This window comes from Panicum virgatum, chromosome 4N (genome assembly GCF_016808335.1).
Source record: "Panicum virgatum strain AP13 chromosome 4N, P.virgatum_v5, whole genome shotgun sequence".
NCBI lineage: Eukaryota > Viridiplantae > Streptophyta > Magnoliopsida > Poales > Poaceae > Panicum > Panicum virgatum.
This window is the reverse complement of record NC_053148.1, coordinates 11,567,503-11,582,163: the sequence shown is the minus strand read 5'-3', so window position 1 is coordinate 11,582,163 and position 14,661 is coordinate 11,567,503. Positions and strand designations below refer to the sequence as shown.

Below are 14,661 nucleotides of genomic sequence, written 5' to 3'. Positions count from 1 at the left end.
CTTAGTTTCATATCTTTGTTAGCTTGTGTAGTTTGCTTTGTTTAGCCGGTTGGTGATTTGAGCCTTACTAGTATTGCATAGGTTAAGGTTGTTTTATCTATCTTAGAAATTTGAAAAAGGCCCAATTCACCCCCCTCTTGGTCCATCGATCCTTACAGCCCCTATCTTTTTTCCTAGATCCGCCCCTCGATGCACCACAAACACACATAAAAAAATAAAATGATCAATAATTCAGAAAGAGGGGAGCAGAACGTTACAACAATTTATCGAGCAACATTGACATCTGAACGTTACAGCTCAACATTGGATGCAAATTTTAGAAAGAGTAAAGTGCGTCACCGGTCCCTAAACTTGTTCGACTGTGTCATCCCGGTCCCTAAACTCGTAAATCGATCGTTTAGGTCCTCAAACTTGTTTGGTTGTGTCATTTTGGTCCCTAAACTTATAAACCATCTGTTTAGATCCTCAAACTTGGTCAATCGTGTCATTCCAGTCCCTAAATTTGGTTTTCAGTCTTATCTAAGTCCAAACCGGACAATCTAAAATCTCTATATCAAAAAGTAATTTATAATTTTTTCATATGAACTCGAATGAAGATAAACTTTATATCAAAATTGTATCTCTCGTCGTGATCTACAACTTTGCAGTTGAAATTTTTTTGAATTAAAATTGTTTAGAATCCCAAAATTTAATTTTAACTTTTAAATTTCAAAATCTATAAACTTACAACAATATCTTGAGACCCTAAATAGTTTTAATTCAAAAATATTTCAACTATAAAATTGTAGATTACGTCGAGGGCTACCATTTTGATATAAAGTTTATCTTCATTCAAGTTTATATGAAAAAATTATGAATTACTTTATGATATATAGATTTTAGATCGCCTTGTTTTGATCCATATGAGACTCAAAATCAAGTTTAGGGGCCGAAATAACATGATTGAACAAATTTGAAGACGTAAATGTTTGATTTTCTAGTTCAGGGACCGGAATGATATAGTGAAACAAGTTTATCGACCGAAATGACACAGATGAACAAGTTTGACCACCTGAACGGTCGATTTGTGAGTTTAGGAACCGGGATGATACAACGACACAAGTTTAGATACCGGTGATGTACTTTACTCTTTTAGAAACTATTTGCACGTGTCACCGCAGTAATGCATAATGTTACTATGCACACCTCATGTACAGTAGAAGCGCGCCGTTTCAGCTAGTGGTCTACCCTCAATAGGGCGCAAAGAATGATGACATCAAGTAAAATAACAGCGAATAAAAGAGGTAAGAAGAGAGGCTCGGCATTTTCCCCTTGGAAAGAATGATTATTTTAAGTACAATCAACAGATTTTCTTTTGTAATCTAATTGACAATTACATCAAACTTGCTGGGACGTGATATACACATGGGCCTGCAAGTGAGATTCTAAGGGCGAAACGACCTTTCTGTCGAAGAACATTACAATTTGATGGATGGGGCCTTAAAGATGAATACTCCATTAGGTCGAGGACTAACGAAAGTGATGCCTGGCTGAACAGGAGACGAGGGACCTGGTTTACCTGGCATGTCAACTTCTGGCTCCAGTACACCATTGTGCCTGCAACAATATTGTGCAGCAACCTTCATTAACTCCGTTTCCCCTTTCTTTTCTTTTTGTTTCATTGAACTGTGTTATTTGGGTTGGCTTTCAGCAGATGGACAGACTCTGCTGGCTTCAATGGAGAACCTAATGCTGTATTCTGAGGGCAAAGGAACCAAAATTTCATCTTTTTTCATCAGATATGCATTTGGCGTACTGTACAAGACAATGGTGATAGTTACAGATAGTCAGTTGCTTGAAGCCGGGGAAGGCAAGACAGACCAGCGCACTTTCTTTTTGGTTTTTGTCGTCAGCTGATACTGACCACCATATTCTTAATCATCTGTTTGCTGTGTCCGCTTTCTGGTAGGTTGGTTAGCAGGCATGTTTTTCAATAATGGTCTCAAAGCAGCCATGATCTCTGAAAATGATGGCCGCATTTTTGGATCCCTACATGAAACAGTAGATAAAACAGAATGGTGAAACTAAGTAAGACGCAAAAGATTGATAAGGACAAAAGGAAAAGCACCAAACATTCAATTTAATAAAATGCAATTAAGTGTTTCAGAATATTTATTTTTTCAGTATATCGCAAAATATTATGATCTCTCTCAACACAATTTTTTTTTTCAAAAGATATACTCCAAGTCTCCAACAAAACATAAATTTAAGGAAAACTTCATTTTACTCCCCTCACCAAGCCACTTTGCCTGCTTAAACTCCTGAGCAAAATTTAGGCTCAATTTACTTCCCCGCCCAATTCCAATTGGTCCAACATATCCCCTTGTGATATTTCTCTTTTTTTTGTTTCTCCGCGTACAAATTGAATTTAAAGTTCAAATTTTGTAAGTGGATAGAGAACATGATCCCTTATGTTAAAAAAATGCATTAAGAATTTTTGTGTGTGGATTGGTGAGTGGAAGTCTGCCTTTACTTTCACAATTTCATGATAGTATTTGTGTGAGAGAAAATTTACCAATTCACGACTGCAACTGTTTAAGTAAATAACTACACATCTAAGGCCTCAACAATTTTGTAACACTTTATAGATGTTAAAATTCCATTGCAGCCCAGGAGTTAAAGCATACTAACGTCTGCCAGCATCTCTTGATTATCTCTGCTACAGCAGGATCCGCACCACCTGGAATATCAAGTCGTCGCTGCTGAAAACCAACGGCTCCAACAACCTGCATGGGATTCATACCTTCCCATGGCTGTAGTAATGTACAAAGTTCCCACAATATGACCCCATAGCTGAAAACATCACATCTGAAAACAAATGCAAAAGACATTCATAAATCACAACACCATTTCGAATCAAGGAGAGCAACATGTAAAACCTACTTTTCATCTGATGGTTCATTTCGAAGTACTTCTGGTGCCATCCACTCTGCCTGCATTTGATATAGCGCAGACAGCAGCTTCAGTATTTAGCCTAAAGCAGCTTTTGAGTTTTGACTATGCAAACTACTCAAAATGCAAAAGGTTATAAAAGACTGCTGATATAGCATCATCAAAGTTCCAAATTCTAACAGTACAAGAAAAAAAATAGAAAGCTTATAAATGACTGCTGATTCGACATTATCAAATTCAGATGCGCGCGCGCAGGGGAGGGGAGGGGGTGGTTCAGAACTGGTAAAATACTGTAAATGTTTCAGGCTCTAATGAGCCTCTCCAATCCATCTCATCCTCATACCCACATGATGACATGAAAGTTTACGTTGATATCAAGGCAAAGTGAATTGTGCGTTTTAAACAAGCTTCTGGACCTGGCAAAGCACGATTAACCAACTAAATATTTCAGCATTTTTTTCAGAATCAGACAATCCTCTCCAATCCATCAAACCATCAGAGAGTAAATTATGGCATAATCAATAGATGGATCAAAAATGCAAGTTTAGATTTATCTCAACATGAAATGAATTACGAGTTTCAAATAGGCTTCTAGCCCTGGCCAACACGATTGCATGCTCTAATCCCTCTAGCTACACATAACAATCCTAATGCTACAATAAAAGTCAATATCAGGCGTTTCAATCATTTTCCTACTATTGGGAGGTATCCTATATACATTCATACAAAATGCAATAGAAATGAGTTTTACAAATGAGCAGAACTAAAAGGCAAGCCAAATATAAACTTGCTGTTTTCAAGAACAAGTTTCTTATTGTAAGAAATAGAAATGTTCGATTTAACATAATTATGCAAGCTTACTGTTCCAGCTGTGGATCTTGAGGAGAGGAAGGTGCTATGCTTTATACGTGATAAACCAAAATCGCAAACCTAAACACAAGACAAGTAATAATTGTTATATATCTAGAAATGACAGGTATAATTGTTATATATCTAGAAATGCCCAAGACCCAAAGCATACCACTGTTAATGGACATGTTTATTACCTTCACAACCCAATTTTTGTCAACAAGTAGATTTGGAGACTTCAAATCTCGGTGAACTATGACAGGGGTGCAATTGTGTAAATAATTCATGCCACGAGCCTGTGGCAGACAACAACCAAGTATTAGAAAAGATAGATCGAAGTTCTCAATATGAATGAAACACAAAAACAAAAGGTAACTTAGCCATACCACATCAAGTGCCATCCTTAAACGTTTTCTTTCATCCAACTGGTTATTGGACCGATGGATCAACCGAAATAAACTACCTCTGCATTGTCAATACTACAGTTTGTAATTGTGCATTTATGCAAGTCAAATTGTATTGAAAAGACAGATAAAACATAATGATTTACAGCCATGAACCTATACCTGAACAATGCTTTAACATACTATGCATATACAGCTTTAAATGACTAGATCCTGTACTCTCATTAAGGTCCTGCAATGTGTTTAGATTTTAAACTATTCTTATACAGTTATACATCCTCTTCTATATTTGCTGTTAACCACGGTGTAAACCTGGCAACTTGCTGGTCCCAGTGGGCGCAACTTCCCATTTTCTTAGAAGCATTTTGCTGCACTATTCCAGAAGTCTACAACAATCAGTGTTTTTATATAAATATGCAGAGAAAAATTCAGTGCGCGAGATAGGCTGAGATTAACTGATACTTTCTCCACTAATACTTTCTAGGAAGAGTACTTTGGGCCATTTCAAAAAGACTGTCATTTGACCAAGCTGGACCAACAGAAATTCAAAAGGCAATCCATCGACAGTTCCATATTTTATACAAGATGGATTAACTTTATTAAGAAAAAAATTCAATGGTGATAAATCAATAAACTGTCAAGTAAAAGTAACAAAGAATCAGCAAAGGAGAAAAAGGAGGACTGAATAGAGGAGCAGGAGGATGGCAGAAGCAAAGGGTGTAGATTTTTGCCTGAGTGTTGTAGATTGAGTACTCCAGTTAGAGGATTTGATGATTTTACACCCCCACCCCCACCCCACAACCCCCCACGCCCACCACCACCACCAGTAACAGAGTAACTTTGATATTTGTGGAATCTTATCACATTTTTTCGCTCTGAAATTTTAATTTAACCATAAAACTTTAGATTCTTTTAGAGGACCTGATGATTTTACACACCTGCCACAAGTAATAACAGTGAAACTTTGAGATCTGTGGCATTACATTTTTTTACTCTGGAAGATTCATTAGTTTAACCACAAAAGTATCTGTATAGGACACTACACACGTTACATCCATTAAGTTCTTTTATTTATAGAACACACTTCTTCAAAAAATGGCAATCAAGCATTATTCAACAAAGATTGGCGCTGTCATTATAATCCATGAAATAGTTGAATATTAAAAACTAAAATAAAATTTCAACAAGGAAGCAAAACGGTACCTTGGAAGAAATTCAGTCACAATGGAAAGATGAGGTACACGAGTAACAGCCCCCATGAAAAGAACAACATTAGGATGACGCAATCTTCTCATTATTCCCACCTAAACAGAAACAAATATTGTAATAAATAAACATGAACATTTTTGGCATAATTGAAAATAATCGTTATAATGTCGATGTGCCAACTGATAATTCCATGTCATACCATGCTGTTGGTGTCAGACAAGCACTAAATTCTTTTGTGACTAAAATATGTTTGAACTCTAATATATTACCAATATCATTAAAAAAACAGTTGTATTCAAGTCAGCTAACTGTAATTAGTTGGATTTTGTTAGTCACCATGGTCTACTTCAAAACTGTGTAGATCAACAGAGCTTTGGTTTTATTATCATGCTTGTCAGTTCATGTCATACCATGCCGAGAGTGCCAAACAAACATTATGACCTTGATGTGTTTGAAGTGCCACCACTGGTTTTTTTGAGCTGTTTTACAGTTACCTCAAATGAATACATGCCCTTCATTCCTTTTCATCAAATGGTCTGGATTAATTAAGCTTTGCATTTACTTCAACTGCTAAGATGCAGGAGTAGCATCTGTTAAGGGATAATATGGTAAGTTGCTGCAATTACTAGGATATGCAGCTGAGAAATTTTTAAGCTCAATAGCAACATCTTATTATTGGTCCTATGCAAGCTTAATAAATACTGTCGTGTTCTGTTTGAGTAGTAATTCCAAGCTTAAAAATGACAGAGGACAGAGCGTAAGTTCTGCATGGTCTCAAGATTATTGATCCATTCAGATTGAGAGAATAAATCAATTCATTATAAAGCTAACAGTATTCCATTTTGTAGCCTTCAAAATTTTAAAATGTGAAAATTCATATACCTCAGTTCTAAATTCTTCCAGAGCATCACTTGAAATATCTTGTTGCAAGAATTTCTTGACCGCAACTTCCTACACAGAGCAGCAAATTGCTATGATGCAATAGAAGCAGCACAAAGATGGAAATGGACATTTTTTACTATTTGTGCACAGAGTGAAACAAATGAGATCTGTTTAAGCTAAATCAAATCAATCATTTGTAGGTTAGTTGTTTTAGCTTTAACACTCTTCATTTACAAGTCCAAGCATCTAGAGTTCAGGTAAGGATAGACAATAATAATATAGTTCTGATAACTATTACAATGTGTCAGAAACCTTTTTTAGGGAGAATGAATTGCCTAAGACTAAATAATTGTTTAAATACACCTTGATGACTACTACATTGACTTAAACGTGGATCTCATGTCAATACATAGAAGTAATACCCCCTCAGGCAGTCAAGATTAGTACCAAAGCTACATATGGGTCCATACATAGTTGTGGTACTTAATTGCTCGAATACAAAATTCAAGACAAATGATTTACTGCAGCCATGTGCCTATCTGTAGCTTGTAACAAGATTTAGCATCACTTGAATACAAAATTCAAGACATGATTTATTGCAGACACGCGCCTAGATGTAACTTGTAACAAGATTTAGTGCTACCTCAGTTTGGTGGTGTTCAGTGTCCCTATAAAAAGGAGTGTATGACTTCCTATGCAGTTGCTGATAGCGCGAATATTGATTATATTCAACTGAATGACAGGAGTTACAATATATAGAGACCTCTACCTAGGATCACCCTCTACCTGATTTATAGGAGTAGGATCAGGGAGATCAGGCGCATAAGGGAAGGTCACGGGAAACACTCAACCGTGACCTCCTAAATCAGGGGAAGAGATAAACTCTAACAGAGGAGATAAACTCTCTAACAGTTGCAACAAAGAATGGAAACTGTTCTAAATTTTGACAAGGTGAAATAGAGGGATCATTTTGTTTCTTCACATATTATTCTATTAGAACCTAATATTTCTTCGTTACATTGGATCTAATTCTACCATAAGTTTAGTAGGCTTATTATCTCAACCAAGTCTTATTCTAATTAGTGAGACAAGGTAAATTAAGAACTTACTGTTCCATGCCATTCACCTCTGTACACTTCTCCAAAAGATCCTGGAGACAAAAGAAGCAAGTCAGAACAGCATTGAAATACAAGGCAGCGTGATTTCACGTTTCTAAGTATGTTTTATGTTATTTTCACATTCAGAAAAAGTATGTTTTATGTTATTAGTTATGTTTAGTCAAGAAAAGCCATGACTAATGGCAATCTTTAGTCAGTAACATTGCAAATAAATTGATAGGTATACAAGCTGAGCGACAAAGAAATTGAATCTGCAAAAGTCAAAGAGAATTGTACCCAGCCCAACACGTTCTCCAAGTGTAAGATCTTCCCACTGGATTTCAAACTCTGCAACATCATCTAAAGCAATTTCAGATCTTGCACTCTCTGTCCCAGTTGACCTATCAGAAACTTGCTCAGTTTCCTGAGGTGCTTGAACCGAATCCTTTTCATGCTCGAGGGCATTATCCAGATGATCATTATCCAACAAGTCATGGCTACCTTTTTGGATTGATTTGGTTGATGAACTTGGCAAGCAAAGCAATTGACAGCCAGGATCAAGGTATTCATATTGCTTGTTAACAGCAGCAGTAGTAGCGACAACTGCAGCAGCCGTGGCTGCAGCTGCAACAGGCACATCTAGTTTAATATCGCTGTTAGATTTAGCTGCAGCGACGACCATTGAAGACGCAACCACGGCAGCTGTTGCAACAGCAGCAGCTGTAACAGGCATTTGCTTCATAAGTTGTAATGGATTTTCCTGGGGAGGTGCAGATGGTTCATACAAAGGTATAGAGGGAGCAGCATTATCCCGGGAATCGAACGGATGGTAAACACCCAATCCCTGGACAGGCTTAAGGTCAAGAGGCGTCCGATAACGAACAATCTTGAGCTCATGTCCAGGATGATGTGGCAACGAAGGACCATGGCCACCAGAACCATCGTGTGCTGTGGATTCAAGCTCATTCATTGTCCTGATCATTTCATCTTTCGTTTGGAATACAGATGTGTCATAAACAATCAGGTCCTTTGGTTGTTCCTTAGATTCTTCTGAAAACAAGTCAGGTGGTGGCACAACTCCACTTTCAAGTAATACAGCATGAATCTTTTCTGCTAACTGGGGGTTCTCCTTTGCAGCACTAATCATATACTCCGAGACATCTTTCACCTTCTTCCTCCGTACAGCTGGAGTACTGCCCATCTCAGAAGATGGAGGTGAACTTGATGACGAATTATTTGATGTGATCGACTTATCTTTGCTTTTTGAAGTCACGGTATGATCTGCATTAGATTCATGGATAATAGGCACATTTTCACTTGCATATGTGCTAAATGATAGTTCCTCAAATGAACTTGAGACCCCAGACCCAGATACGTCATTGTCAGTCTGGGCATTTGTTGCTCCATATGGACCAGAATTCCCAGCATTGCTAGGTGTGAATTCTTTTTCAAGTGATTCGTGTTCAAGTGAACCATGAATGGAACTCGAAGCTTCACTGAAAGAAGAAATCAACTGAGTGTTACTGTCATGTTGATCATCTACGAATAAACAGTCTTCCATTTCTCTACACAGGCCGGCACCATCTGATGGAATAAGAGTACCAGGATCTATCATGAGATCAACAATACATTCCCTGTAAACATGTGGTGCGTTATAGATGGTAATGTATTAATGTAATGCAATACCCATTGCTAACACAAGGGGCTGAAATCAGAAATCTGGACAAACTTATCTCAATCCCTAATATCCAAGTACTAAAAAAACAACTTCTCATCAAGGGATTGATACACACAGTACCTTCCATCATTAAATTTCACGATGTTCAAAGCTCCATCATCTGATCCAGTGTACTGCCTTCCTTTAACTAGTCGACAAGGAACAGCAATGCTGTCTGCCAACACCTAGATGCAAGTATGCAGAGAATAGACATTAAAATACTGAAAGACCAGAAACAAACAAGTTTGCAAGCATTAACATGTGTTCAACTGTTATGTCATGAGTTCAGCTGAGTACATAACAAAAATGAAATCAGGTTTTTATGCTACTAACTAAACAAGGATAGCAAGAAAGTGATCATGTCAAATTTTGTACTGAAGAGAAGATATTGCATTTCAAAATGATTGTCATCCACGACAGCATCTCTAGGACTTATTGTTTATGACAGATTTCATAATAACAAAAGTAATATGCCTCAGATTGCTGACCACAATGCAATTTGTTGCTGACCTTAAAAAGCAGTGCACGGTGCCGAGCCAAACCAACTTTTAGCTGCCCAAGAGGTATAACTGCACTTCTTATATCAGCTCTCAATGCACTGCTCATTTTCCGGTACTTCAACAGCATGCTTTCTGGATCAATGACTGGTCCACCCATGTAGTTGGAAACTAAATTAGCTAGAGTCTGAACCAAAGTGCGGCCAACAAACTCTGAATTTTTTGAGCGAATTTCCACAGTCATGATAAGTGCCTTCTGCTCCAGTGCTACAAGCTCAGAGTCAAGTGCTTTGTTGATCAATACAGCTTCAGTTTTGGCACCATGTGAAAAAGGGAGTGCTTGCAGTTCCATCAAAGAGGGTATGGTCGATAATGTGGCCTCATCCCCAGTGGCACAGATGTCATAGAAACCATCCAAAATTTTGTCGTCGTAGCTAAGGGCATTGAAACTCTGTGAAGCACGAACAAATCTACCATATGAGAAAGTAAGAAAATGGTAAGAGTCACAAATACATAGGGCGGTTTTACTTGTTAACAATATCTGATGAAGGAGAACATCTAATGGTGGCTGGTGGATGCTGCTAGTTCTAGGCTATTGACTGAGCGCTTTAGTGCATTGCAAATGCGTCGCCTACAAAAGCATGGGTAGCCAGTAGCTTCTATAATTATAAAACAAGCCAGATGTTCATTATGGTCTAAAACACACTACTACAAAATCATGGTCTAACTTTTTTTCCTCAAAAAAGAAAAGGGAACGGTAGACCAATCCAAGGTGTGCTGTTCCTGAATAACATAATTTCAGAGATATACCAGAAAAGGAAATAAGCATATATACCATAATGAGCTAAGTTACCTAACTACATTATTCCATGATCCGATACCCATTCCACTCCAGGATAGAGTTCAACGTCTATCAGAAGAACACCACCATGACCAAGATCGATACATAATACAGCAGACGTCTGGCCAAACTAACACATGAAACCCATTTCTGCTCTGACGTCCAATTCGCATGAACATAGCACGAGTAGATCCCATCGCAGTAACGGGAACAATCTACTTAGAAGAAGGCAATAGGATGGAGAGGTGGGGTGGAGATGCTGAGTACCCAGTATCGGAAGGCGACGACCTCCGCGGGGGAGCTCTGGAGCGGGCAGGAGCCGAGGCTGATCTGCTTGGCCACCTCGATCTGCATCGCCTCGGGGTCCTCCCGCACACTCATCTCGAGCGCTAGCTGCATGTGGTAGTCCTCCAGCTCCGCCTCCCGCTTCTCCTTCTTCTCCATCTCCGCCTCCCGCTTCCTCTCGTCCTCCGCCTCCTTGCGGGACTCCTCCTCCCGGGCAACCCTCCTCTCCTCAACCGACGAAGCCAGCGCGGTCGCCAACGCTTTCTCCTCCGCCTCCACCTCCGCCGCCACCGCCGCCGCAGCAGCAGAAGGGGTCGGGAGGGGAGGAAGAGGAGGAGGCGCGTGCGGCCGCCCGGTCACGGAGCTGAGCCAGCCCGACAACCCGGAGGCGTGCTTGTGCTCGCCCTTCTTCGCTGGCGGCGGGGGAGGCGCCACCGGCGCCGGCGACGAGGCGCCGTCGCCGCCGGCTGAGTCGCCGATGTGCAGCTTCCTGAGGAAGTTCTTCATCCCTCCGCCGCGCCGCCGCCGCCGCCGCCGCAGCTACCGGTGGTGGGGCGGTGGATCCAACATGGCTACGGATGCGGCTGCGGGGGCGGGCAGGAGGTGGAGCGCGAGGATTGACCTGCCCGCGTGCACCCCAAGCCGCATTAAATTATTCCCGTTATGCTTCGACCGCTGCAACTGGCTGCTGCTGCTACTCCGCTCCGCCTGCTTGCTCGCTCCTATTCCCCCGCGGCTGCCACCGCTCTCCTCCCACGACGAGCTGACGCAAGCGGCAACCCAAATTTAGTCTTTGGGTGAACCGAAAATCCGGGGGCTCGAGTGCGATTGGTGGGCAGCGACTAATTAAATTCGGAAAGGCGCCCGGCTGGCGGCGGGCGATTTCACACCTAGTCTGTATGACATGTGGGGCTCGGTTCTGTGGCCCCGCGAGTCAGTGACCGTAACGCCTGCGTGACGTAACCCGAGTGTGGTGTACGAGTGGAAGTGATGGTCTGAAGAAAAAGGGCGACACGCAGGACGGGGTGAGCCGGAAAAGCGAAGGCGAGCGAACTCGACTCGCGCGGTGGACAGCCCACCGACTGGCGCGCGGGACCCCTCTCGTTCGATCTAGCATGCTGGTGGGGCCTGCCTGCGGTCGGGCCACTTGCCCGTCGCCGGGTCGGGTGGGCTGCAGCCTGCCGCGCTGCAAGCAGGCAGGCAAGTTGGCCACTGGTGGTGGTGGTTAAGAATGGCCAACGGGTCGGGTTCGGATCCGGTGGAGTCTCTGTGCACCCAAAATCAAAACTCGAAATCGAAACCCAAACCCGAAACTGATTCGGGTGGAAATCCATCACCAAAATCAAATCCGCGGATACCCGAAACCCGAATGGATACCCGAAACCCGCGGATAAATATACACATATTCACATGTATAAACAAGAGGCAACAAATAATAAATATTTTCATGACTCAACTTTCAATAAATTTAATAGTCTAAGTAAACAAATTATCATTAACATATTATAAAACATGAGTTTTAATTCCAAATAATTTATTTCGAATATCCATTGGATATCAACGGGTGGAAACCAAAACCCGAAACCGAACCCGAAACCAAACCCAAATCCGAACCTGAAAACCGTGGGCGAAAAACTAACACCAAACCCGAAACCCGAAAAACCGAAACCCGCGGATACCCGCACCGAACCCGATCTGCTGCCATCTCTGGTGGTGGTGGGTCTTTGCTTTGCTCGGGCCTCTCGGAGGCCGCGCGCCCAGCCTTGGATCTCGAGAGCCCCCGACCCCGCGGCGGGAGCGGGACCCGCGCGTGGGTGATGCTGCTGGCATAGGGTTGAAAACAAACGGAAATATTCTCGTTCCAATCCGTTCCGTTTTCTATTTTTGTCTGTCTATTTCTGTATTTGTGGGATTCTGTTTCTTTATTTACGGAAGTAGAAATGAGGCTTCTTCGTCTGTTTCCGAGGAATCCCGTTTTTACATGGAATTGACCCGTATTTATTTTATTTTTCATCATGTTTTTAATCTACATAAGATATGTCTAAAAATGTATATGTTCAAAAACATATCAATCACTAAGTATGCATATTAACATGTTAACACATGGCATACTAGTGAATATTGGATTTATAACTTCGTATGTGTATATTATTTTGTGACTTTGTTAATGTATACCGGAGAATATTTGATCGTATTATTTTTTCCGGCTCAACGTCCGTATTGATTCGTTTCTGTACTTCCGCGTAACCCGATCCTATTTTCGTACCCGTATTTTCCGAACCCGATTCCGTTTCCACCAAAAAATATAAAAACAGAAGTAGAAATGAGATTTTCCCGTTTGTTTCCGTCTGTTTTCATCCCTAGCTGGGCGGCGGGGTGTGTCTGCGTGTGGCGGGACTTACCCCGCGCAGCCACGAGCGTGTGGGGCCTCACCCCTCGTGGAATTTCTCGTGGTTGGCTTCGGTGCTCGCATTGCTCGTCGTTTGTTTCTTATAGTGGCGCTTTCACGCGGGTAGTTTACCCTCTATTTAATTTTTCAAAAAAAAAGTTTACCCTCTATTTTTTTCCTATTTGTGCATCGATTCAGGCGGGCCTCGTACGACGGAGGGGTGCGTGCACGTGGAAAGTTGGTGCGGCCACGGTGGCATTGAAGATTCTGCGTTCTACGTAGACTAATCCCCGCCTTTGGCAGGCGGTATAGTACGTACTCTTCTTTTGCCACTTCTTGGTCAAATTTTAGCATTGCAAACGTTTTAAGCTTTGTGGTCGCATCTTCTTTGTGCCCGGTGTATTTGCCTATACTTTTGTGTGTGCGTGTTTCTTCAAAGTCATGGCACGAGACTTCTCTATTCTCACGGGGATTGCTGACCTGTACACATCTGTTGACAAAATGGTTTTGCTGGCATGACATGGCCAGGCTGCTGAAGTCTATACAGTTATCAAGTATAGACAGGAGATACAATGGCAGGATGTGGAGACTTGTTCAACGGGGACCAGAGGTTGGAGCGTAGTATGAAGCTTCCTCGCGGACGCCGTATGCGAGGTCTCCTGCTAAAATCCGACAAATGCCTAGCACTAGCAGCCTGGGAGAGATCGAAGGCACAGTTGGACAAACAAGTCGCGAGTATTTAAACACGGGCTACGAGATGCAGGTCCACTGGTTCAACGGACGAACGGTTATTAATATAACCTAGTGGGACAAAAATATTCTTGCATGTCAAAGAGCTTTTTTTTTCATTGTGATTTGTGTAGCTGGATCCGGATTCCATTGTCTAGGCGAGTATGAATAATATTCAAGACAATCCAGGTACCAAATAACGATCATATTTCCCCTCAAAAAATAACAATCATATTAATGCCACCTTTGCTTTTCAAAAAAATATCAATGCGAACTTAACTTATCCAACCAATCAAATATAAGTTTAAAGGTATGCTTGCAATAAGATCAATCTCAATAGGAGTGTCATGAACATTAAATTTGCTGATATAACAAAATCATTATGAAGAGAGAGAAAGGAGAGTGTGTCATGGGATATGATCTCCGGCTTGGTTTTCTAATTCACAGTCTTAGTAATTGTGTGTGCACAATTACCAAGATTGAAAATTTGGTAACTGAACCGAGCAATGTTTATTCGAATATGGGAGAACTGCATGTTTATTCGAAAGGGTCCGATGGTGGGATAATGGACTGCAGACTGGACTGGACCGTAGTGACTTCTTTCAGCCCAGAAAGGCCCAACAAGGTCACTCGATCTAATTTTTTTCTTTTTTGCTATTTTATTTTTCTTTTCTGATTTTTGTATGCCTGTAGGGGTAATGAATAATGATACTGGTGTCCTGCGGTTACCACTTTCTTAAGTGATAATTATGCACAATGAAGCACGCCAAGTGACAGACTGATATATAGCAGCGGAGCTTGAAGAAAATGAAATCAAACGAGGGCCGCCTG

General features: G+C 41.2%; 1 protein-coding gene across 2 annotated transcripts; it reads right to left on the bottom strand.

The window, feature by feature from the left end:
• Positions 1-1,275: 1,275 nt before the first annotated feature.
• Positions 1,276-11,527, bottom strand: LOC120668930 (probable serine/threonine-protein kinase SIS8). Of its 2 annotated transcripts, none has more exons than XM_039948744.1 (13): positions 10,695-11,527; positions 9,600-10,037; positions 9,171-9,274; positions 7,670-9,006; positions 7,385-7,425; positions 6,276-6,344; positions 5,388-5,488; positions 4,167-4,245; positions 3,978-4,076; positions 3,793-3,861; positions 2,923-2,972; positions 2,671-2,847; positions 1,276-2,028 (listed from the first exon to the last, which is right to left on the bottom strand). In XM_039948744.1, the coding sequence occupies exons 1-13, from the start codon at positions 11,217-11,219 to the stop codon at positions 1,914-1,916; spliced, it is 3,204 nt and encodes a 1,067-aa protein (XP_039804678.1). In that variant the 5' UTR covers positions 11,220-11,527; the 3' UTR covers positions 1,276-1,913. The 2 variants fall into 2 exon arrangements, with proteins under 2 accessions (XP_039804678.1, XP_039804679.1); XM_039948745.1 differs by having other exon boundaries at positions 1,281-2,028; positions 9,600-10,056; positions 10,695-11,467.
• Positions 11,528-14,661: the final 3,134 nt, after the last annotated feature.